Source organism: Mytilus californianus, unplaced genomic scaffold (genome assembly GCF_021869535.1).
Source record: "Mytilus californianus isolate M0D057914Y unplaced genomic scaffold, xbMytCali1.0.p SCAF_4, whole genome shotgun sequence".
NCBI lineage: Eukaryota > Metazoa > Mollusca > Bivalvia > Mytilida > Mytilidae > Mytilus > Mytilus californianus.
In genome coordinates this window covers 97,524,587-97,551,095 of record NW_026262690.1, presented here as the reverse complement: position 1 = coordinate 97,551,095, position 26,509 = coordinate 97,524,587, and the positions used below count along the sequence as shown (strand labels likewise).

The following is a 26,509-nucleotide window of genomic DNA, read 5'->3' as shown; positions in this document are numbered from 1 at the left end:
CAGGTCTAAAAACTAAGCATTAAGTCAAAGCTTTTAACTGAAAAAGTCATCCCTCAAATTCATACCAGAATTCACCATCATCCTCTTGAGTCAATCCAATTTCTTCTTTGTCAGAATCTGTTATATACTTCCATCTTTCTGACCTGAAATAAGGCAAAAAAAGATAGGTTAAATGGTCTATAAGTCACATGTTTCTTAAACAATAAAGGATTTTTATATTGCAAATATAAATACCTTTTGATTGATGCTTCTCTGTTGGCGAATATATAGTTAACTATTTCTTATAGTATCTGAGAAGAGGACCAAACTACAAAAACTCAATATTGACCAAAGAACCATGAAAATGAGGTCAAGGACAGATGATATAAGCAGTAGGTTATCTATATGTAGTGTATGGAATCATTGTAAGGTACATGTCAGTCTAGCATTGGTCAATGTTAAGTTTTTAAATTTTAGACTGTACACCTTACAATCATTCCATACTTATAGTATTTGAAAAACAGACCAAAATTTAAAAACTTTTAACATTGACCAATGAACCATGGAAATTATGTCAATGCTAGACTGACATGTACCTTACAATGATTCCATACACCATATATATATAACTTACTGCTTATAGTATCTAAGAAACGGACCTAATCATATAACTTTAACCTTGTTCCCTGTTCCATGAAATGAGGTCAGGGTCAAGTGAAATCTGTTTGACAGAAATATACACCTTGCAAGGCACCCTTTTACCAAATGTAGTGATCTTATAACTCATAATAAGTGAGAAATTCACATGACCAAAAAAACTGTTCTTTTTTAAGCAGTCCCATGAACCATGAAAATGAGGTCAAGGACAGATAACATATGACAGACGAAACTTCATAACATAAGGCATCTGTATACAAAGTATGAAGCATCCAGGTCTTCTACCCTCTGAAATATAAAGCTTTATACAAATAGTAAATGATGCGCCAACACCGGATGGTAATCCCTATGTCCCACATCACAGGCTTGACAAAAATCACAGCTGACCTTAGTTCTTTATGTATAATGGCAGCCATTTCATAAACTGTTAACACAGAGATATGTCTTGCCTATTTGTCATTTTGATAATGCAAATGTTGAAATTAAAATAGCAATACTTTAACATGTAAGTTATGCAAATATTTAAAGTCAATGAACCATGACTGAAGGTACAGGGCTAAACAATTTCACTGGAAATCAGATGTGCCAATGCTAATACAACTGCATACCAAATACCATTGACTTTTTCATAAATCGTTCCCTTTAAACAAACCTAAACACAAACATTAACTTGTAAACTATGCAAAAGTTTCAGAGTCAATGAACCATAATGAGGAGGTGGGGTTATATAATCTCCGTGGAAATGAAACTTGCAAATGCCAATACATTTGCATACCAAATATCAATGACTTAACATAAGTGGTTCATCTTAAACTGACCTAATCACAAACTAATACATATAAACTAAGCAAAAGTTTCAAAGTCAATAGACCGTGACTGAGGGGTAAGGACCAAATAAACTCCATGGTAATGAGATGTGCCAATGCTTATACAACTGCATACCAAATATCATTGACCTACAACTAGTGGTTCACCATAAACTAGACCTAATCACAAACTAATACATTGTTGACGCTGCTGCCGTCGACGCCGGAAAAAGCATACCTATGTCTCGCAATTTGACTCCGTCAAGGCGAGACAAAAACTGGAGGTCACTGTATAATTTTTTTACAAATACATGTAGAACCTTTTTGGAATAGCATATTATACCTTTATATCAAGTTTTGTTAAAGTCCTAGCAAAAGAAGATGCAGTACTCTCCACAGAAATTTTGGATAGCATCACATTTGGTGTAAAAATATAAATAGTATTTTTTTTCAATGTCATTTGTCTGTTGTATCGCTGCCATATTCTATTCATTTAATTATTCTTTATATCGTTCAATTCATACCCAACAATACAATTAAAGAAACGGTTGTTTCAGTTTATGTCTTAGATATTCATTTATAGTTACACAATTTTATTTTTCCTCTTGTCAGAAACTACTAACTAAGTATCTAGTATAAAAAAGAACTTTTTATATATCAAAAAGGAAAAGAAAGTATAATTTATCAATAATAAAATGCTCCGCTGGGCGCAGATTGATACGACCGCAGAGGTCGAACCCTGAACAGTTGGGGCAAGTATGGACACAACATTCAAGCTTGATACAGCTCTGAATTTGGATTGTGACTAAATATTTGACACAGCATATGTTTCTGACACAGAATGAATGTGGTCTAAGAACTTAAATTTTTTTAATTTACCTATTATGGTCCAATATCCAAAATCTAAATACATGGTTAGATTCAGCATATCAAAGAATCCTAAGAATTCAATTTTTGATGAAATCAAACAAAGTTTATTTTTGGACCCTTTTGACCTCAATGTGGACCAATTTGATAACGGGGCCCAAAAATCAAAAATCTAAATACATGGTTAGATTCAGCATATCAAAGAACCCCATATATTCAATTTTTGTTGAAATCAAACAAAGTTTAATTTTGGACCCCAATTTGGACCAACTTGAAAACTGGGCCCATAATCAAAAATCTAAACACATATTTAGATTCAGCATATCAATGAACCCCAATAGTTCCATTTTTGTTAAAATCAAACTAAGTTTAATTTTAGACCCTTTGGACCTTAATGTAGACCAATTTAAAAAACAGGACCCAAAATTAAAAATCTAAATACACGGTTAGATTTGGCATATCAAAGAACCCCAATATTCAATTTTTGATGAAATCAAACCAAAGTTTAATTTTGGACCCTTTTGACCTCAATATCAGTGTTATGGAATGGACTACCAAACAAAATGCGTAAAGCTCAAAACACTTATACTTTTAAACAAAGTATCAAGAAGTACTTAACACAGTCCTGATAAGATTATGTTTTCTACAATGTATTTGTATATTCTTTTATTTATATTTGTATTTGATTTTTTGACTACATGTACATCTTGAACAGCCTTATATCTTATCATGTTAGTAGTATTACATTGAACTAATTGACTGTAAATTAACTATGTGTAAATATCTGTTTTTTTTTTTTTTATTGTATTGTAATTTGTATGTGAGGGCCTCAGGGAAGATTAGTTTATTGTAACTAACTGAGTTTACCCTCTTTAAATAAAGAATTTATTATTATTATTATTATTATAATATGAACCAATTTGATAGCAGGCCCACAAATAAAAATCTAAATACATGGTTAAAAAACCTTAATCAGCAACATTTTATAGTAATATCTAAGAATAAAATTCCTTTGCAACCATAACAGCCCATTTAAATACATCATAAAGGTATTAAAATAGAAAATTACATCATAGTCATGGCTAAAAATAAACAAAAAACCTTCATCAGCAACATTTTATATTGACAAATTTCCAATGGAGTTTACTATACTAAAGTTATTTGCAAATTTCCAATGGAATTTATTAATACTAAAGTTATTGGCAAATTTCCAATATACATAATTTAAAACCAGTGTAGCTGAGATATTCAAATAACCCCAATAAATTTGCAACCATAAAAACCTATTTAAATATCATAAAAGTATTAAAATATTTAAATACACCATAAGGCTATTAAAATAGAAAATGACATCATAGTCATGGCTAAAAATAAACAAAAAACCTTCATCAGCAATATTTTATATTGGCAAATTTCCAATGGAATTTATTAACAATAAAGTTATTGGCAAATTTCCAATATACATAATTTAAAAGCAGTGTAGGTGAGATATTAAAATGAGTTTGAATTACCAACCTTACACTGCTTTTAAATTATGTTTTGTACTTAAGTAATTGTCTATTAACCTGGAAACCCTTGTTTTTCCCGCTTTTTTGCCTCTTATTCCTTAAAGGTTTGAGCCATAACCCCCCAAAGCCAATTCTTACTTTCCAATGGAGTTTATTATACTAAAATTATTGGCAAATTTCCAATGGAATATATTAACAATAAAGTTTTGGCAAATTTCCAATATACATAATTTAAAAGCAGTGTAGGTGAGATATTCAAATGAGTTTGAATTACCAACCTTACACTGCTTTTAAATTATGTTTTGTACTTAAGTAATTGTCCATTAACCTGGAAACACTTGTTTTTCCCCCTTTTTTGCCCCTTATTACTTATAACCCCCCAAAGCCAATGCTTACCATCCCTTTGTGGTATGGAAACTTGTGGTATAATTTCAGAGAGATCCATACACCATTCCACAAGTTATTGTCTGAAAACTAGAAAAATGCTTATTTGGGCCTTTTTTTGGCCCCACATTCCTGTTGGGACCAAAACTCTCAGCATATCAAAGAACCCCCATAATTCAATTTTTAATGAAATCAAACAAAGTTTAATTTTGGACCCCGATTTGGACCAACTTGAAAACTGGGCCCATAATCAAAAATCTAAATACATGTTAAGATTCAGCATATCAAAGAACCCCAAAAATTCAATTTTTGTTAAAATCAAAATAACTTTAATTTTGGATCCTTTGGACCTTGATGTAGACCAATTTGAAAACAGAACCAAAAATTAAGAATTTAAATACACGGTTAGATTCAGCATATCAAAGAACCCCAATATTTCAATTTTTGATGAAATCAAACCATATCATTATTATTTGCTTTTATATATAAATCAGAAATAACCAACTTAAAATGGAAAATTTTAAAGAAAAAAAAAAAGGAAAAAAAGGAAAAACCCCCTTATGATTCATCACCCCCAAACTCAATCCCAGCCTTCCCTTTGTGGTATGGTACCTTGCAGTACAATTTCAGAGAGATCCATACACTTGAACACAAGTTATTGTCTGGAAACTAGAAAAATGCTTATTTTTTGGCCCCTTTTTGGCCCCAAATTCCTAAACATTTAGGGCAATTACCCCCCAACCCAAAACCAGCTTTCCCTTTGTGATATGGAACCTTGTAGTACAATTTCATAAAGATCCATACAACACAAGTTATTGTCCTGAAACTAAAAAAATGCTTGTTTTTTGCCCCTTTTTGGCCCCTAATTCCTAAAATTTTGAGGCAATTACCCCCAAAATCAATCCAAGCCTTCCCTTTGTGTATGGTACCTTGCAGTACAATTTCTGAGAGATCCATACACTTGAACACAAGTTATTGTCTGGAAACTAGAAAAATGCTTATGGCAGATTTTACAATAAAAAGGAAGTATTGCTTTTTTGTATCCATCAAAAAAGGTATTGCTGAAACTGTGAAACAGAGTGTGAAATGAAGTAATGCATTATTTTATTTAATAAAAGGTGTCTTTCTGAGTAAATAAAAATAAAAATCACCCTGTGTTTATGTTTTTTGTTAGAATTAGTGGGTTTTCAATTTCAAAATATTGGACATTGAATAGACATTGTGACCTACTTGACTGACATCTAGCTTATTTGGAGTGGAATTTTAAAGTATTATTTTTAAGTGGAGCCTAATAACATGGACTTATATTTTAATAAAAAGTATTCTTTTGTGTTTTAATTATAATTCTAAGGCACATTTTTATTGGTAAAGGCTAAAAAAGGTAATTTAATAATATTATTGCGAACGTCACATCTTTTTCGTCCATTGTGGTATGTTACGATCTCAATTTATTTGTTGGTTCTCAGACGGCCCGTTGTTATTTTTAACTCGGGTTTTATAAATAATTGATATAAATAGCAATCACATTAAATTTTGATGACGAAAGGGGGTCAAAGGACTTTCGGAATCAATATCATTGGCTGTTTTCGTTTTTGCGAACGTTACTGCTCTACGTTTCCGTCCAAATCAATGTCACGTGAGCAATACTTCTTCTTCTTCTTTCCTCTATATCTTCCTCCAATAGTTGGAGTACACCAACCTTACTGAATTCAGGTTGGTTAATCCTTATAAAAATTATTAAGTGAATACCTAACTATTTAAAAATAACATTATGTACAGTTAAATCCCTGCAAAGATACTAATAATAACTTCTATGTACATTAAAAATGGGTCACAGTTTAAAAGTTATTAATAAAATTTTTAAAAATAAAAAAGTTTTGAATATTATTTACAGGGCATGCATTATAGTAAAAAATCTTTACATTTACTAAACAATGTTACTTAAAGGTAAAAAATAACGAGTTTTCAGCTTCCTGCCTGCTACATGCTGGAGTTACTACATCTGTCTATGAGCACTACTAGGCGATATAAAATCAACAAAATCATGCATATAAGCTTATATGTCCTAAGCGATCTAATTATGCATAGCCATTATCTATCTGTTATATATATATATATGTGAAGCTACTGGGTATTAAAGCTAACGATAAACATGTACATTTATTCCAACTATAGGTATAGCGCGGCACAACCACACTGACCAGTTATTCTAAAATTTCATGGATTTTCTCAGCATTTAATATTACGTAAAGGATTGATAGGTTTAGCGCGGAACACCCACACTGACCTAGTTGCTCTGTCCAAAAACCTTTATGATGACTTTAGATTAAAGATAAACGTTGTTTCAGTTGTTTCATTTTACGGAGTTAAAGAAAGCAATTGAAGGTATAGCGCGGAACAGCCATATTAACCTAAATTAAATGAAGATTTGAACATTTAGATTTTCGCAGCATTTTATTCTGTGTAAAAGATTGATGTTAGGTTTAGCGCGGAACAACCACACTGACCTAGTTGTACTGTCGAAGAAGCATAAATGATTATTCCTTAGATTGGAGAAAAAAGCCATATTTTATTTTATGAAGTTGAAGATAGTTGTTTAAGGTTTAGCGCGGTACAACCACACTGACCTTATGACAACTAGACATTAAGAGAAGACACTCTTTTTAGATGGAGTCTATAACATAAGTTCCTGCTTAATTCTTCTATTGAATTAAGAAAAAGGTTATCATGAGGGAGAATATTGTTTAGAGCCAGTTGCTGACAATCCAAAATTAGTTGGGCAATACAAGTTCTCTCGTGAAAGTTGGAATTCCAGTTTCCTAGCCCAATTTTACTGATGGTAATTCTTTTGATAACACTTAGAGATTCTCTGCGTATGCCTTCCAGAACGGGACAGCGAGTGAGAAAATGGATGATATCTTCTTCTTCCAGTTGACAAATTGGGCAAGTTGCATCAAGGTTAATATTTGAGAAACGAGCTTTCTGTGATTGAAATATATATGTCCCTGTGCATAGCCTTGCTTTTATTGTTGCTTTCCTGAGTTCGCCAATATTTGGTGGTAGACTATTCCAGATAGTATGAGGTTTTCCAATGTCTAAATTAGGGATACAGAGAAATTTTAGTGTTGTTTTGCTATTGGCGTCCCTTTGAAGATTCACTTTCCAGTAGTTGTTTATTGCTTCTCTTGCCTTGCATTTCCATGATAACTTTGATGGCAATTGATCTTTCAGATAAGTCCATGGAGGAAGATTATACATGTATAAAAGATCTGCTACTCTGTTAAGGAATGTTAGTTCATGTGTTTGCAGGACATATTGCCTCTCTAGAGCCTTTTTTAGATTCTCGTTATTAGATGAAAAGATGGAGTGGAACAGGCTAAGAACTCTTTTGTGAATTTCTGCCTCTATGGGGAGCGCACCCAAGAGTAAGTATACTGCTGAAATTGCTGTCCGTGAGGGAAGAGCTTGTATTTGTCTCAAAAAATTCACGTGGAAATCTCTTAGCAACTTAATGTCCCCATTATTTAGTGGCAGAACTTCCAGGCTGTAAAGTAGCCTTGGTAGAACGTATACTCTGTATATCATATAAGAAGTTTTAGGGTTTAATCCGTTTGTACCATGTACTCCAACGTTCATAAGAGAATAGGCTGTCCTTCTGGCTAAGCTAATTCTGTCCTGGATGTTTGTTTTATTTTGGTCTTTAATTGCTCTTATGATACCCAGATGTGTACCTTGATTGGCTGATGGCATGTTTTTATCATCGAGTTTGAATTGAACCTTACTCTTCGTTGTTTTTGAGTTACTATATTTATTAATTATAACGCTTTTGGTTGGATGGATCTTGTATCTATGTTTGTCTGAGTATCTTTTAGATGTATCTAGCATAGATTGCATTTCTTCTTCAGTTGATGACAAAAGTATAATATCATCTGCACAGGTTGGACATCCCGTAAAGTTTGTGCCGATGTACTGGCCCATACCATTCTCTTCAAGTTCTGTAAGTAGGTCGTTAATGTACAGTTTGTACAAATGGGTGGATAGAATTCCTCCTTGGCGGACTCCTTGCCCTACAGGGAAGCTGTTACTAAATCCGTTTTTCCATTTAACTTTAGAGGTAAGGTTGTTGTACATATCAAAAATGATTTCCCAAATATCTGGATCAATATTTTGGTCAAATAACTTGTCGAGAAGAATATCATGATGAACAACATCAAATGCCTTTTGTGAGTCCAGAAGTCCAAAAATTAATTTAGATTTTTGATTTTTTGATATAAGTTCCGATTCAGAGACTAGTAGTGCTGCCATTGCTGGTGAGAGGCCACTTGTGAAGCCAAATTGTAATTCTGATTGTTTATCTAATTTCGGAAGTATTCTATTAAGGATAACATGTTCAAAAATTTTTCCAATAATTGACGAGACGGTGATGCCTCTGTAGTTATCAAGTATTTTGTCATCTTTATTTTTCTTGCATACTGCATTAAGAATACCGGTTTTGAATTGGATTGGTACTTTTTTCTCAGCCAAAATTTGATTAAATAGAGAAACAAGATACGGAACAACAACCTCTTTAGCAGATTTGAAGTGTTCAGCAGAAAGCCCATATTCATCGCATGCCTTTCCATTGTTCAGATTTGATATTGCCTCTGAAATTTCGGCGGGGTTGAATTTGTCTGAACTGAAATCAGATAAGCTACAGATTTCTTTTATAATTTCACAGCGGAATTGGCAGTTATTTAGGAAATTTTCATCAAAGTCAGGATCGTCCTTAGGTGTTGCTAAATTTTGAAAATATTTTGCCATTGCCTCCCTTTGTTCTTCTGGATCGGTGAATTCATGATCATCATATAGTATGGTTGTAGCAAGTTCTTTAGTGCTGTTTGTATTTCTGTGTATTAATCTGTAGAAATTTTTAGAGTTGGGTTCACTTTCCAGTTTTTTATAAAATTCTTTACATGCAATATATATTTAGATCTGTAACTCTCCTGTATAGGAGTTACGATATCGCCCTTTGCAGAAATGGATGCGGAGCCGGTTCCCTCACATAATGGGAAAGCAAAGAAGGTAAGTTGTCTGTTATATCGTTACACGAGGTCCTTTATTGTATTCCGTCCATCAAAAAGACATTCGCAACAAAACGTTGAATCAAGTAATGTCATTTAAATGTCACATTAAGAAACTTTTGTTTTGGTTTTTCATCTCCCAACGAGATTTGACCATATTTTACGTACAGTTGAGTCTTCTAGTTCATCAAAATACATTTCTTTTAATAATTTGATGCGAACGGTATAACATGGACAGATTTTTATGTAGCGATCGTTACTTTGGGACAGTATATTGTTGATGTGATGTTATATAAGAAAATTAAAACAGTCTAATATAGTAATGAAGGGGCGCTCATTACTATATATATTTGAAGGTAATAGTCTTTCCTTTTCGAAGAGCTTCATACCACATCTTCTATTTTTATAATAACAACTTAGTTCATTAATTGCCAAAATTAGTCCAGTTCTTAAAATTGTCAAAATTGGCATAAAAGTCATTGCTCACAGACAAATTTACCAAATGGTAAACATACATTTGATTTTCAGGGGTATCTTAGCATAATCTCGGGTAATCATTAAAAGAAGATGGTAACTTGAACTGTTCTAGCTATAATTAATGATGACAACATATCTTTAATTACCATATATACTGAAAGCATTCGGCAAAAAACTATGTCTTGATTGAAGTAAATTTGAAGGCAGTACTTCAATACATTTTAAAAATTTTAATAGTTGTTCATTTTTTAAATTGTATTCATATACCAGTAATATTTTCAATTTATTTTCTTTCAGATGCAGTCCTCCAGAACTAACAGAGACGATAAATTTTTCAAACATTAAAATATTTTTAAGCTTCTTAGTCTAGGCAGTATTTTCGACTTTTGAATGCAAATGCATCATGAATTAAATGGGCAAAGCAAGGTGTTCTGAAGACTGCAAAAGACTTTCTTTACCAAAATCCATGGTGAAAGTCATTGAGGCATTGATCACTATGGTATTTCCATCTTCACTGCGAATTGATTTGAAATTGTTCATTCTTCTGTTGTTTGATGTTTCTTGGTAGACATTACATGGGCATTTTGGCTTGTGCTTCATAAATAATCCATATCCCCTTTCTGTTTTGAGTGCCAAAGGTTGCAGGTTAAATTCGTAGCCAGATAAAATAAGACATTAAAATTGGGTCTTTGCTGCTTCTCATCCAAGCCAAAAGCATCTAGGAGTAAAAGCAAAGGTCAGCTTACAGAGGCAACAGAGTCTGTATAATGTGTCTTTGTGGAAAATCCATCTAAGAGTGTCGGTCTAGTACAAAGCAGAGATCATATTACATCAACTTGTTCTCGTCCTGATGTGCACATACTAGGTTGACACTGGACGTTAAACAATAATTAATCCATCCATCCATAAAATCTGGTGTGTCAGTCTGGTACAAAGAACAGTTCTTATTGCATTTGGTACTCATATCATATCAACATCTCAGTTCACGACTAAAGATATGAACAGATCTAGAAGAATCATTCAGTTACATCTGAAAACTTTTTCGATAAAGATATCATGAATCTTATTTTTCACCTCCTGTAACAATTTTGGCCCTATTTAGTGCGACCCATCTAGATAGCAAATTTTCTTAATGTATTACTGAAGAAGATGTTGCTAATGTTACTATTACAAATTGGTTTCTTGTGTATTCATTTGATACAAAGTACACCTGCCAATGACATTCTGTATATTTAGATATTCTAAACCAGACTGTACAATTTAATTACTCAAAGCATTTATAAAGCACGACTGTGTGCATACATTTTATTTTTTAAAGATGCTGTTGCTAATGTGACATGTCCAAATGTCGCTAACGTTACTCATTTTTGTCTCCGTCACATTAGCAACAGCCTTAATTCAAAACATGTTTTCTTTTAAGAATCTGGCACAAATTAAACTAGTAAAAAGTAAATATTGGCAACACATGCAACTTTATACTTATTCAATTCTTTTTACTGTGTATTAGATGTCATTTACTTTGAAAAACATAAACTTTTGTCCCATTTTCCATATGTCACATGTCCATCATCTTAAACATATTTTTTTTCCACTAATATATTAGAAATAGTAATGAGAAAGATGCTGAATATCTTCCTAAACCTTTTACCTTTCAGAATTTATTTTGGTTTTATTGCTGGTTAAAGGCTTTAAACCAAAATTAATGAAATTTTGGACCAGGGTGCAAAAGGAGAAAATGTGGGTATCCTGTTTCTTTGGCAACCATTCAATAATCTCTTACATTATTTACTCCTTTTTTGAAGAATTATGATCTACTGATAGTAAATTTTCAGAAAATATAATTTTTTTTTGTGTAATGCCTTCTTTAATTATTTATCATGGAAGTAGGAGGCAGAACACAATACTGTAAAATCTGCCTTATTTTTGGCCCCTTTTTCCTAAACGTTTTGGGCAACCGAATTCCAGCTTTCCTTTTGTGATATGGAACCTTGTAGTACAATTTCAGAAAGATCCATACACTTACACACAAGTTATTCTCATGAAACTAGAAAAAATGCTTGTTTCTTGCCCCTTTTTTGGCCCCTAATTCCTAAAATTTTGAGACAATTACCCCCAAAATCAATCCCAGCATTCCCTTTGTGATATGGAACCTTGTGGTACAATGTCAGAGAAATCCATACTATAACACACAAGTTATGTCTGGAAGTTACAAAAATGCTTATTTTTGGCCCCTTTTTGGCCCCTAATTCCTTAACTGTTGGTACCATAACCCCCAAAATCAGTCCCAACCTTTCTTTTGTGGTATTGAACCTTATGGTAAAATTTCATAGAGATCCATTCACTTAAACTAAAGTAAGAGTGCGAAAACCAATGTGTCTTTGGACGACAACGGCGACGACACCAACGTCATACCAATATACAACAAAAATTAGGACATGGTTCAATTTTGCAGTAATGTATAGAGACAAGAAAAAATAGAATCTTAAATAATTATAGTGTAATGGAAAAAATTATAGCGATGCAGTGCCGTGACACTAAAACAGCCATGGGAGATCACTGAAGATGTTTCTCAAAATTTTTCTATTTTTCAATTTAGAATATTTTTATCAAGTTTATACCTCAATTTTTCCCCAGATTTCCATCCTTGATGGTGCCTTAAATAATCAGTAAGCCATAACTAATTTAAACAAGAGTGCACACGCTGAAATGTCTCGCCTGCTTTACTGACCACATTGATTTAATGTTGAGGTCTTAAAAATCAAGGTTTTACTACTTATATTGATCACATAAACTTAACATTATCAATGATCAATAACAATAAGGTCAAGGTTAGATAAACCCTGGCAGACAAACATGTACACCTTACAATCATTCCATACTCCAAATATAGTTGACCTTTTACTTATAGTATCTGAGAAGAGGACCACACTACGGAAAATTAACATTGACAAATGAACCAAAAAAATGAGGTCAAAGACAAATGATACCTGCCAAACGGACATTTTCAATGTACAATCATCCCGTTAATCAAATTTTGTTGACCTATTGCTTATAGTATTTAAAATACAGAGCAAACCACAAAAACTTAATATTGACCAATGAACCATGAAAATGAGGTCATGGTCAGATGAGCATGACTGCCATGTACCCCTTACAAACATTCCATACACAGCTTATAGTTGACCTACTGCTTATAGTATCTGAGAAACGGAACTTAACACATAACTTAAACCTTGATCACTCTTCCAAATGAAATAAGGACGAGGTCATGTTGACTTTGCAAGGCACCCATATACCAAATATAGTTAACTTATTGCTCATAATATGTGAGAATATCACAAACAATAATTTTTCAAGCAGTCTTTGAGCCATGAAAATGGGGTCAAGGACAATGGACATATGACAAACTGAAACTTTGTAACACTAACATAATGGATCTGCATAGAAGAAGCATCCAGGTCTTCTGAAGTATAAAGCCTTATACAAATAGTTAACATTGCTGCCACCACATAGTATTCCCTTTGTATTGCATTCTGCTACTTTTGTTGCAGGCAGGACAAAAATAACCAACTTGTTCAACATTTTTGTGGCATCAGAAATGTAGGTTGAAAAATAAGGAATTTATTGCACACAATTTTTTGTTGAAATTGCATCAGGTTTACTTCAAACTTATCTTTTAAATTATAAACATTTAAACAATTTGTTTAAACCATCCATACCAGTTCCTGTCACTCCCTCAGTAACAAATAAAATTCTTTTAACAAATGAAACAAATTAAGTTTTAGGAATGCTTACTCATCACTAAAGGCTCCTTTCCATTCACTCTCATTACCCCAAGGGTTTCTGCATCGTACCATTGGCAGCTTACCACTCCTTCCTGGTGTCTGTATTTCAACCTTTAACAAATAAAACAAACAGTAATCTACAATGACAAGTAAAAAATATTATTTGACCAACAATATATTTAAACATGGCAGTAATTATAACTGGACAGGAATTGAAAAACCTTAGTAAGCTAACTCGCATACCCCTTGCCCCCAACTTCTTTCTAAGAGGCAACTGCTTAGCAGTACAACAAAAAAGTTTACTGCCTCAGGAGAGGCTTTATTCAAGTGAATTTTGTTGGTAATCAAACATATCCAAGGGGTTGATGATAAAAGGTGGAACCATCATAAGAAACAACTATGTTAAGTTTCATGAAATTTGGATAAGTCATTCTCAAGTTACAGTGCGACATGTTTACGCCGGACAGACAGACGGACAGACGGACGGACACCGGACATTTGTATACCATAATACATCCCGTCAAAAATTGACGGGCGTATAAAAATTACTCAAATGGAATGAAATAAAAACTGGATCTGTAAAATTTGATGATTAAACTATATACCGAATATCTACTGTAATCAATATTCATTCAGGCATGACAGAAAGTGCTTAAAACTGATATTTTCTATATCCTAGGAACACAACTTTAATCTCTCCATATAAAACTCCTTCAGTTATCTTGGTCAAAGCATTTTCTTGCTTGTAAACGATTGTTGACAGACAGATGGAAAACAGTTTACCAAATTTAGTCCTTTTTATGACGGCATATAATAAAAAAACAGCTGCCCCATGAGCGCATGATATGCCCGTCGTCTTGTGTGTGAATTTTTATGCAATAAGCATAAATAATTTCTGACATACGGCGTGACATGCGAAAACCCCCTTTTTTTTTTACAAAAAACTCAATATCTCTAAAATAAAATTTTGAATCAAAACCAAAAAGTATACAGATCTTTAGATTAATATAACTAAAAAGTGTGTAAAATTTTAAGCAATAATCATAAATCGTTTTTGAAATACGGCGCGACATGTGAAAACCCCCCCTTCTAAAAAAAAAAAAAATCAATATCTCAAAAATAAAATTTTGAATCAAAACCAAAAAGTATACAGATCTTTAGATTAATATAACTAAGAAGTGTGTAAAATTTTAAGCAATAATCATAAATCGTTTTTGAGATACAGCGCGACATGTGAAAAACCCCTCCCCCTTTTTTTACAAAATACTCAATAACTCAAAAATAAAATTTTGAATCATCACCAAAAAGTATACAGATCTTAAGGTTATTATAACTAAGAAGTGTGTAAAGTTTTAAGCAATAATCATAAACTGTTTTTGAGATACGGTGCGACATGTGAAAAACCCCTCCCCTTTTTTAACAAAATACTCAATATCTCTAAAATAAAATTTTGAATCATCACCAAAAAGTATACAGATCTTAAGATTAATATAACTAAGAAGTGTGTAAAGTTTTAAGCAATAATCATAAATTGTTTTTGATATACGGCGCGACATGTGAAAAAAAACACACACCTGTTTTAGTTACTAAGTCCCGTAACTCAAAAAGTTTTAATCTTATTTTCACCAAAAAGTATACTGATCGTTTGACCATCACAAGAAACAACTACGTTAAGTTTCTTGAAATTTGGATAAGTCATTCTCAAGTTACGGTGCGACATGTTTACGCCGGACAGACAGACGAACAGACAGACGGACGGACGCCAGACATTTGTATACCACAATACGTCCCGTCAAAAATTTGACAGGTGTATAAAAACTGAATGAAAACACTTTGTAGAGGATACAATTCAATTAGAAAATTTTAATATAATGAATAAAATGCTTCGCTGAGCGCAGCCAGATACGACCGCAGAGGTCTAACCCTGAACAGTTGGGGCAAGTTTGGACACAATATTCAAGCTTGATACTGTCTGAATTTGGATTGTGATAAAAATTTTGACATAATATAGGTTTCTGACACAAAATAAATGTGGTCAAAGATCTTAAAAATTTGAAATGGGACATTTAATTTACCTAGAATGGTCTGATATCCAAAATCTAACAACATGGTCAGATTCAGCATATAAAAAAACACCAAAAATTTAATTTTAGTTGAAATCAAACAAAGTTTAATTTTAGACCTTTCTAACCTTAATATGGACTTATTTTGAAAACAGGGCCCAAATTAAATAAAATGCTTCGCTGAGCGCAGCTGGATACGACCGCAGAGGTCGAACCCTGAACAGTTGGGGCAAATATGGACACAATATTCGCACTTGATACAGGTCTGAATTTGGATTGTAATTAAATATTTGACACATAATAGGTTTCTGACACAGAATAACTGTAGTCAAAGAACTTAAAATTGGTTATATGATTTGAATTTATATTCAATTTTTTGCTTTTGTGCAATACACTATGCTGTGGCGAATTGCCCCCCCCCCCCCCCCCCAAAAAAAAATTTACCCGTTTTTTTTGCTTTTGTGCAATACACTATATATGCTGTTGAATATTAACCCATCCCCAAAAAAAAATATTTGAAGAAATTTTCTTTTTAATTTCTGAAATCTGAAAGGAGAAAAATTGTAGCCCCCCACAAATTCTTATTTACCCCCCCCCCCCCCCCCAAATTTTTTTCAACTCCCCCTTTCCCTTATTCCAAAAATAATCTCAATTCAAATTTCTAATAGAGTTTGCAACCATAACTACTCATTTAAATACATCATAAAATATTAAAATATAAAATGACATGGTTAAAATTAATATTAATTAATAGTAACTTCTAAAAATAAATTTACAGCTAATCATGTCAAGACAATCATAAATTCTTAATACATAATTTACAAGCAGTGTAAGGGAGGTAATCAAACATATATACAACAGTATTCTTTAAATGAATTGGATTACCTCCCTTACACTGCTTTTAAATTGTCTAAATTGTCCTTTAAGGTATAGAACCACTAATTCAGGCCCGGTCGGAAAGAACATACAAGAAAGTAGTACATATTTTAAACAAAATAGTTCCTACGCATAGCTGTATCTTTGTCAATAGTGGGAATATTTGGGTAGTTTTAGTATCAAATGAAAGCTTGGGGACTTGGGATCACTGTAGAACCCTTGTTGAAAGTTTTATTTGAATAATAAAGAAGTATATGCAATTTTAATAGGAGGGCTCATTTGGCCTGTTGTTCAGATCAGAAGTTCCTGTTTTTGTACTATCAAACTTCCGGGAACCAGTACGCTCTAATATGCAATTAAAGGTATGTTGATTTTTTCAGCACAAGTCAGCATAAAGTACAGTTTTGACATGAAATAACTGCCACTTTATTTGAACTTCAGACAAAGTAGCCATTTATGCTTGAAATTGCAGAATTTAACATAGAAAGCAATGGGGCTGTGAATTAGTGGTTTTATACCTATTACTGACAGGCATGTGAAATTCTATTTTTAGAAATCATACCCTTTACAGTGAAAACTGGTCACATTTGTTGTCAGAAATCATGTTACATTATTTTTTTTATGTAACAATTATGTTAGTGTCAAATTACAGCCCTCAAATTGCTACAATAAGGTAGTTTAGCCTTTTTTGGTCATTTAGCATGCACACAGTTAAGATTTTACCTGAAATTTAAATTTTTGGATTATCTAACACTGAAACCAATGAAACTTGTATATTATGACTAGTTTATAGTATAAATATTGTTTTTGGTCAAATTATCTAGTGAGTGTTCAAGTTTTATTGTGTTTCTTGGTGAATTATTTATTTCAAGGAAAATTGGTGTATACTTACATAGGAATTCCAAAATCTCTCTTGAAATGCATTTAATAACCATTTTAGCAAGTTGTCTAGCTTGGAGATACATAAATTGCTCTTGTTGATCCATGTTTATACATAAAAGTATGATTTTTTTACCAAAGCACTCTCCTTTTCCAACATGTAGAAAAAAGGGGGGACAAAATTATCAATTATATTTCATGTTTGGACCACTGTATTTATATTCAAGGAAGAATTTCTGATAAAAATAAGACATATAGGTAAGAACACTGTTATTTGAGTAGATATTAACAAATCAGAACTGGTAAAAATTGAAAAAGTGTCATATCTGTCACTATTGGTATCCATATGTAGTTTTCTTTATTTAACGCATATGTTACTACCAGTCCAATTCGAGCTTGAATTCAGTGATATAGTGTTTTGACAAAAGCTTTATGTGTTTTTCTATGCTAGAAATAGATCATAGAAGGAAATTAAGTCAAGCAGAAGTCAATATAACAAGTTTGGTGCTGTTATAGGTATAGAACCACTAATTCAGGCCCGGTCGGAAAGAACATACAAGAAAGTAGTACATATTTTAAACAAAATAGTTCCTACACATAGCTGTATCTTTGTCAATAGTGGGAATATTTGGGTAGTTTTAGTATCAAATGAAAGCTTGGGGACTTGGGATCACTGTAGAACCCTTGTTGAAAGTTTTATTTGAATAATAAAGAAGTATATGCAATTTTAATAGGAGGGCTCATTTGGCCTGTTGTTCAGATCAGAAGTTCCTGTTTTTGTACTATCAAACTTCCGGGAACCAGTACGCTCTAATATGCAATTAAAGGTATGTTGATTTTTTCAGCACAAGTCAGCATAAAGTACAGTTTTGACATGAAATAACTGCCACTTTATTTGAACTTCAGACAAAGTAGCCATTTATGTTTGAAATTGCAGAATTTAACATAGAAAGCAATGGGGCTGTGAATTAGTGGTTTTATACCTTAACCATAAAAACCCTTGTTTTTCCCCCTTTTTTGCCCCTAATTGCTAAATGGTTTGAGCCATAACCCCCCGTAACCATCCCTTTGTTGTATGGAAACTTGTGGTATAATTTCAGAGAGATTCATACACTTAAACACAAGTTATTGTCTGGAAACTGTAATAAACAGCTGCGCTATGAGCGCATGATACGCCCATCGCGTTTTGAAAGAATAAAGTGCAATAACTTCTCAATGTCATATCAGAAATTTATGAAAAACTAAAGGGAGGTTATCTTAATAGATATAAACCAGTCACCAAAGTTTCATAATAAACAGCTGCGCCATGAGCGCATGATACGCCCGTCGTCTTGTGTGTGAATTTTTATGCAATAAGCATAAATAGTTTCTGACATACGGCGTGACATGCGAAAACCCCCTTTTTTTTTTAACAAAAAACTCAATATCTATAAAATAAAATTTTGAATCAAAACTAAAAAGTATACAGATCTTTAGATTAATATAACTAAGAAGTGTGTAAAATTTTAAGCAAAAATCATAAATCGTTTTTGAGATACGGCGCGACATGTGAAAACACCCCTTTTTAAAAAAAAAATCAATATCTCAAAAATAAAATTTTGAATCAAAACCAAAAAGTATACAGATCTTTAGATTAATATAACTAAGAAGTGTGTAAAATTTTAAGCAATAATCATAAATCATTTTTGAGATATGGCGCGACATGTGAAAAACCCCTCCCCCTTTTTTTACAAAATACTCAATAACTCAAAAATAAAATTTTGAATCAAAACCAAAAAGTATACAGATCTTAAGGTTAATATAACTAAGAAGTGTGAAAAGTTTTAAGCAATAATCATAAACTGTTTTTGAGATACGGCGCGACATGTGAAAAACCCCTCCCCCTTTTTTTACAAAATACTCAATAACTCAAAAATAAAATTTTGAATCAAAACCAAAAAGTATACAGATCTTAAGGTTAATATAACTAAGAAGTGTGTAAAGTTTTAAGCAATAATCATAAACTGTTTTTGAGATACAGCGCGACATGTGAAAAATCCCTCCCCCTTTTTAACAAAATACTCAATAACTCAAAAATAAAATTTTGAATCATCACCAAAAAGTATACAGATCTTAAGATTAATATAACTAAGAAGTGTGTAAAGTTTTAAGCAATAATCATAAATTGTTTTTGAGATACGGCGCGACATGTGAAAAAAAACACACACCTGTTTTAGTTACTAAGTCCCGTAACTCTAAAAGTTTTAATCTTATTTTCACCAAAAAGTATACTGATCGTTTGACCATCATAAGAAACAACTATGTTAAGTTTCATGAAATTTGGATAAGTCATTCTCAAGTTACGGTGCGACATGTTTACGCTGGACAGACAGACGGACAGACAGACGGACAGACAGACGGACAAACGCCGGACATTTGTATAACATAATACGTCCCGTCAAAAATTTGACGGGCGTATAAAAATGCTTATTTGGGCCCCTTTTTTGGCCCCTAATTCCTAAACCTTTGGGACCATAACCCCCAAAATCAATCCCAACCTTCCTTTTGTGGTTATAAACCTTGTGTTAAAATTTTATTGGTTTCTATTCACTTATACTAAAGTTATTATCCGGAAACCATCTGTCTTCGGACGACGACGACAACGATGACGACAACGTGATACCAAAATACAACCAAAAAATTTTTAATTTTTGCGGTCATATAAAAATCTAAATGCACAATAAGATTCAGCATATCATACAGCCACAATAATTCAGTTTTTTGATGAAAATCAAACAAAGTTTAATTTTGGACCCTTTTAATCTCAATGTAGACCAATTTAAAAATGGGGCCCAATATCCATAAAAGTAATACAAGGATAGAACTCCCAAAAATTAAAGACTTTAAATTAATCCCATTGAAATTGGTTCAAAGATTTGTATTTATTTTCAATTGAAGATTTCTTGCTATTGCGCAATACTGTGCAATTTAAGATTTCTTGCTATTGAGCAATACTGTGCAATTGAAGATTTCTTGCTATTGCGCAATACTGTGCAATTGAAGATTTTTTGCTATTGCGCAATACTTTGTTGTTGCGCAATACTATGCTATTGTGCAATACTGTGCAATTGAAGATTTCTTGCTATTGCGCAATATTGTGCAATTGGAAATTTCTTGCTATTGTGCAATACTGTGCTATTGAAGATTTCTTGCTATTGCGCAATACTGTGCATTGAAGATTTCTTGCTATTGCCCAATACAGTGCAATTGAAGATTTCTTGCTATTGCGCAATACTCAGTGTGCTATTGTGCAATACTGTGCTATTGAGCATTACTGTGCAATTGAAGGTTTCTTACTATTGCGCAATACTGTGCAATTGAAGATTTCTTGCTATTGCGCAATACTGTGCAATTGATTGATTGATTGATTGTTGGTTGCTTAACGTCCAATGGTTGTGCAATTGAAGATTTCTTGCTATTGCGCAATACAGTGCAATTGAAGATTTCTTGCTATTGTGCATTAATTTGAAATTTCAAAAATTTTGAAGAAAAAAAATATGAACCCCAAAAAAAAATTGGAAAAAAAAATCCCCCCAAACTTTTTGAACCCCCTTCCCCTTGGAGTAATTTTATTGATTTCTATTCACTTATACTAAAGTTATTATCCGGAAACCATCTGTCTTCGGACGACGCTGACGACGAAAAAAAAATCCCCCCAAACTATTTGAACCCCCTCCCCCTTGGAGTAATTACCACCAAATTAATCCCAGCCTTCCCTTTGTTGTATGGAACCTTGTAGTACAATTTTAGAGAGATCCATACACTTAAACACAAGTTACTGTCTGGAAACTAGAAAAATGCTTATTTTTTGCCCCTTTTTGCCCCTAATTCATGAACCATTTGGACAATTACCCCCAAACTCAATCCCAGCCTTCCCTTTGTGATATGGAACCTTATAGTACAATTTCTGAGAGAACTATACACTAACACACAAGTTATTGTCCGGAAACTACAAAAATGCTGTTTTTGGCCCCTTTTTGGCCCCTAATTCCTAAACTGTTGGTACCATAACCCCCAAAATCAATCCCAACCTTCCTTTTGTGGTATTGAACCTTCTGGTAAAATTTCTTAGAGATCTATTCACTTAAACTAAAGTTATTGTCCGGAAACCAAATGTGTCTTCGGACGACACCATAGCATTATAGGACGCAAAAAATTTTTTGCGGTCGTATAAAAATAAAAGCACCATTTAGCTTTTCACAAGAAGATGATGATGATGATGGATGGCTGATTTCACAAGGAATTGTATGTATATTAATATTGTTAAATAAACACAAACACTAACTAGAGGTAAGTACTGTGAGCAAAGTTCACAAAAATGATACCCCTTTCCTTGTACTCATCTTATGTACAAAGTATTTAAGAAAAAATATTGTCTTTGAATCTATGTGGGTTTTTTTCACTGTTCAAGACTAAGCAACATAATTATAAGCATGAAGAAACAAAATCAGTATCACTCATATGCTATATATACATGGTCAAATCCAAGTATTTGTGACAATGTCATGTGGTGGGCAACTATGTATCACAGGTATCATTCACAACCTTCAAGGCCATTAAATGTCCAACACAACATAGTATATCTGAAACTATTTATTTGACCTTGACCTCAAAAACAAACATTCCAAACTAGCTTGTGACACATCATCTGGTATAGGGAACAATTAAACCAAGCATCTTTAATGTCCTTCATGGTACTCAAAAGTTCTGAGTCAGACACAAAATTTGAATATGAGGATGTAAAGTTGAATTAAGTTTAACCTTGACCTTGCTATGAAATGGTTTTGTGTTCTAATGAGAACACCAGGATTATGCAATTCAATGGAATCCACTGTGCAGCTACATATATTTTTTATAACTTTATCTTTTACTGATTTTTTTTATATTCTCAAATATTATCAGTATTTTCATTATTGCACAGAAATCTTATAATTTAATGTGTATAACTCTGTAATTACCAACTTCTTTGAGTGCACTTTTTAGACAACACACTAACAGATGATTTTTATGAACATGATGTATGAAGCTTTAAAAATAAAAATATTAGATGTACCATTTTAACTGCCGTAACACTGTATGCATGTCCCATAATCAGTCCATTTGCCAGTTCCGCTTCTAATTGGTTAGGATCAGCCTAAAACAAATAATCTAACTTTAACAAATGATATATAAAACTTTCTGTCTTATTGACGTATTCCCTACATATGCATCTCCTTTTTATACCCTTAATGATGTTCAATAAAACATTCCGAATATGAAAGTCAGTCAAATATAAATATGTCTGACATATCTCATGGCCTAGATAGGTTAACATTATTTTATAAGTGAATTTATTATAACAATAACATTTGCATCTTCTCTGGAGGCCATGAGATATGTCAGACATATTTATATTTAACAGCAAATAAGCAAACCTAATATTTTTGAATAATTTAATATTTGGAAACAAGACCAAAATTCTGGAAACTAAACTTCATGACCACTAGATGTGGACATATTCAAGTCGAAAATTAGGGACAACACTGACTTGTTCATGTTGTTACAACAAATCCTCAAATATGAAATATTGTTGACCTATCAGGTTTAATTAATTTATTATTTAGAAACTGACCAACATTCTTAAAATTAAACCTGACCACTATAGCATTTAATTCAGGTCAAGGAATGGTCACAATCATTCATCGTTCAAAGTAGTTGTTGGTGCACTTTTAAATGGAAGATGTCAATTGATCTATTCAGGAATATGAAACAAAAACTCTGGTTTTGTTGCCTTGCCATCAAAAGTCTTTCCTTATTCGTCCAACCATTTCACTGCTTTTCTTATCATAAAAAATCTGTCCTTTTGTTTTGACTATTTAAGATGTGGATAGGATTTTAGATTTAGAAACTCCACTTGACACCACAATTTTAACCATTAATAAGTCTTTGTCTTGCTTATTATTCATAAAATAGTCTGTCCCTTTTCGTCCCAAACCTTATGCTACCACAATATAATTTAGAAGAAAATGTTTATTCTGGTCTCTTTTATTAATATTTTCTTAGTTAAAAAGAAGAGATGACGATCTTAGAGCTATTTTCCTAATGCTTGTAGTTTAAAGGTTTGGTTTGTTTGTATAAATGTTTGCTCAAGCATTGTAATTAAGATTGATATCTGCAATCAATAGATAGATTGACAGATAAGGGATTCAGCTTGTATACATTATACTCTGCATTAAACTTAACATCTGATAACATTTAAGTATAATGTATACAAGCTGAAGCCCCGCCTATCTATTGATTGCAGATGTCAATCTTAATTACAAAGCTTGAGCAAACATTTATACAAACAAAGCAAGCAAGTCAACCAAACCTTAGGAAAATAGCTCTAACTTGTCAGAAATTTTGTTTTCAACACAAATGGGTAATATTTAAAAATTGATAGGCACGTAATATATCCATGGGCAGCATATCAAATAAGGATTCAGTAACATGTATGAAGAACTGATACGACGGCTAAAAGTGCTAACAGTCATTACCATGTAATTATTTGTGGTTTTTTTGTTATTCATTTTTCAAATATACATTATATATACGCTGAAGTGCGTTTTTTATCACAATGAAGTGCGATGGTAGCATTGTGACGCAATCTCTTTGATAGCTATGCCGAAGTTTGTTGGTGGTAATGCTGAAGTGCGGGGGATTACATAAACTATATTTTCAATGTTGTTTATGTTCTAATGTGGATGTAGAAGTCAATTTGTTTGTTTGAAGCAGCTTTTCATGTTTTTAAGTAAATCACTGAGAATATTATAATAAATAGTCATTACATTTCGTATCATAACTGAAACATTGTTATTTTGTAAATAGGCTTCAACAAAAATAATCCAACGTTCATACATGCATATAAAATTGACCACTATAGACGCTATACAAGGATCATGAAATTTTTTCACACAATTTCGGTCATTTTGAGATGATTTAAAAGTTGGTGTCCTTTTTATCAAATTGTCGATATAACACTAGATTCATAGCATCAACGAACATGTATAGACTGTTTCATCGCATTTACTTCGTGAATTTTCTTACCATTTTTCTTAAAACGTTAAAGAACAGTTTAGGGAAGGCAACAGTTTAAAATTGAAATGATTTTATTGACTCAAAATGGTTAATTTCTCAGACATCACTGACGTTTCTTTCGATTTTGAAGATGAAATTAAAACCGGAAGTTTTGCCACAATACTAAAGTACGAGGAATTCTGGATTCATTTCCGGGATTCGTTTTGTTTATCAAATTGACAGGAAATCACCGGCTTTTTAAGTTTATTGCCTTTAAGTTTATAAGTGTTTGAATATAACAGATAATAGTTGCACTCTTTTAATTAAGCATGAAATCATTTTGCATTTTTCGATTAAGTGTCTAATATGCTGAAGACAATTTCAGGCATGCGTATTCACAGTAAATAAAGCACATGTGTTACTCGTGAAAAATTAATTTTTTCTACGTAAATTAAATTAAGTTTTAATTTTTAAATCAAAATTGATGATTTTCTTTGTGGAAAAGTAATTAAATAATGAAAACAGTTGTCATGGAATTTCAATTTCTTTATGATATTAGTTTGGAGCTTGTGATCAATGTCAGGTGTGAATTAAAAACACAGGTAAAAAGTGATTAGCGATCATTAGCCAATATTTCCGAAGGCATCAATATAGTTATTAGTAGGGCCCTCAGGATTATCAAACTATACTGGAGTGGTAGTTATATTACAGGAAAGGGATTATAAAACAAAAACAAGTGCAAAATGGCAATTAAGAAACCCGATCTCAATGAAATGACCGAAATTATTTCTGTAAAAAAATAAAATTTGTCCTAAATCCCAATTTTTCGTTTAGGACAAATAGCTCTCAGTTTAGGTCATGACTGGAAAATATGACCGTTTCCGGACCCTTGACGCTTTATGCAAAGGTTATTGTCCATTCAAACTAGTACTAATTTTAAATACTGAAAAATGAGGAAGCTATCAGAAATTCAAGTACTACTTGCTAGGTCACAACAACACAATATAGCAACAAATATATTCAGCTGCTGTGAATGAGAGCACGGAATAAGATTGATCATCATACTGTTTTTTTCTGCAACAGGACTCCAGGAGGAAATATGAGATTCTTTGACGGGAAACGAGATCTATCCTTTTATAGTCGCTCTATCATGGTCCCATATCGGATCACCATCTCATACTATGTCCATGTTATAAGACAAAACGGCAGACCATCGCACTTCAGCGTCCCCATGACATCTCCGAGTCCTACATATAAATTTTATGTATTGCATTTGTAATGGATCATTAAATTGGATCCTCTTAAGTATTTAATATTACCCAGTGTTGCCCAGTATTTCCCTCTAAAACCCAGTAAAACCAAGGTTTTCCCACTCATAAAACTGGGTTTTTGCCATGCATAAGTGAAACTCATCTAACATGCACTTTTTGGTTAAACTGGAAACATAGTTGTGGAGGACATCCAGTCAATTTTTTTCAGTAATTCAACCTGTTTTAACTAAACACCTATCTTATGAACAAAATATTCAGCCATGAGGAGATTGAAATTATACAAGTTTGGCTGTTCTTTCAGTAAAATGTGAATAAATTCTGGCTTGCTTGCAAAATATGTTTCTTTAACAACACATTTATATACTGTTTATATTAATAGATATATATACATATGCAAACTAAAAACTAAAAACTTTCCCAAAATTAAGTCTTTCAACTGCTTGGGACATTGGAAAATCTCTTGATATCTTTTGTTTTTGCAGAGGTGCCAGAACTAGCGACTCACTATAGATCATTTGGCAGTTATGTCTAGTGTGCTGTGGAATCTGACCTTATTTTCAAGTACACTGCATTCAGTATGTACCTCACAAGGAACCTTTCTACAGTATACAATTTCAACTGAATAAGCAAGTCTACAGGAGATTTTTTTGCATAAAGGTTTCCTCTGGGCTCTAATATAAAATGAAAACTCCAACTGAAGTTTCTACAAACTAACTTTGAGAAGGCAACAACATATGATGAAAGTACACACATACTGTGATATGATCACAAAAATTTGCAGTCATGTGAATTTCAAACCCTACCCATGTGGAAAGTATTAATC

The 26,509-nt window shown here is 32.6% G+C and overlaps 1 protein-coding gene and 1 long non-coding RNA gene across 8 annotated transcripts in view; one reads left to right on the top strand and one right to left on the bottom strand.

Annotated features, from left to right (window-relative positions):
- Window positions 1-26,509, bottom strand: part of LOC127698935 (calpain-9-like) — a 234,628-nt gene that overhangs the window by 183,320 nt on the left and 24,799 nt on the right. For all 7 annotated transcript variants that reach the window (XM_052202688.1, XM_052202689.1, XM_052202691.1 and 4 more), the window contains exons 5-7: window positions 22,434-22,514; window positions 13,534-13,634; window positions 66-143 (exon numbers count right to left, since the gene is read on the bottom strand). In XM_052202688.1, coding sequence (XP_052058648.1) covers window positions 66-143; window positions 13,534-13,634; window positions 22,434-22,514 — 260 coding nt within the window. The remainder of the gene's footprint in view (window positions 1-65; window positions 144-13,533; window positions 13,635-22,433; window positions 22,515-26,509) is intronic.
- LOC127699037 (uncharacterized) lies at window positions 9,136-10,237 on the top strand. Its single transcript, XR_007981034.1, has 2 exons — window positions 9,136-9,262; window positions 10,036-10,237. It is a non-coding gene; the product is annotated as an uncharacterized LOC127699037 (long non-coding RNA).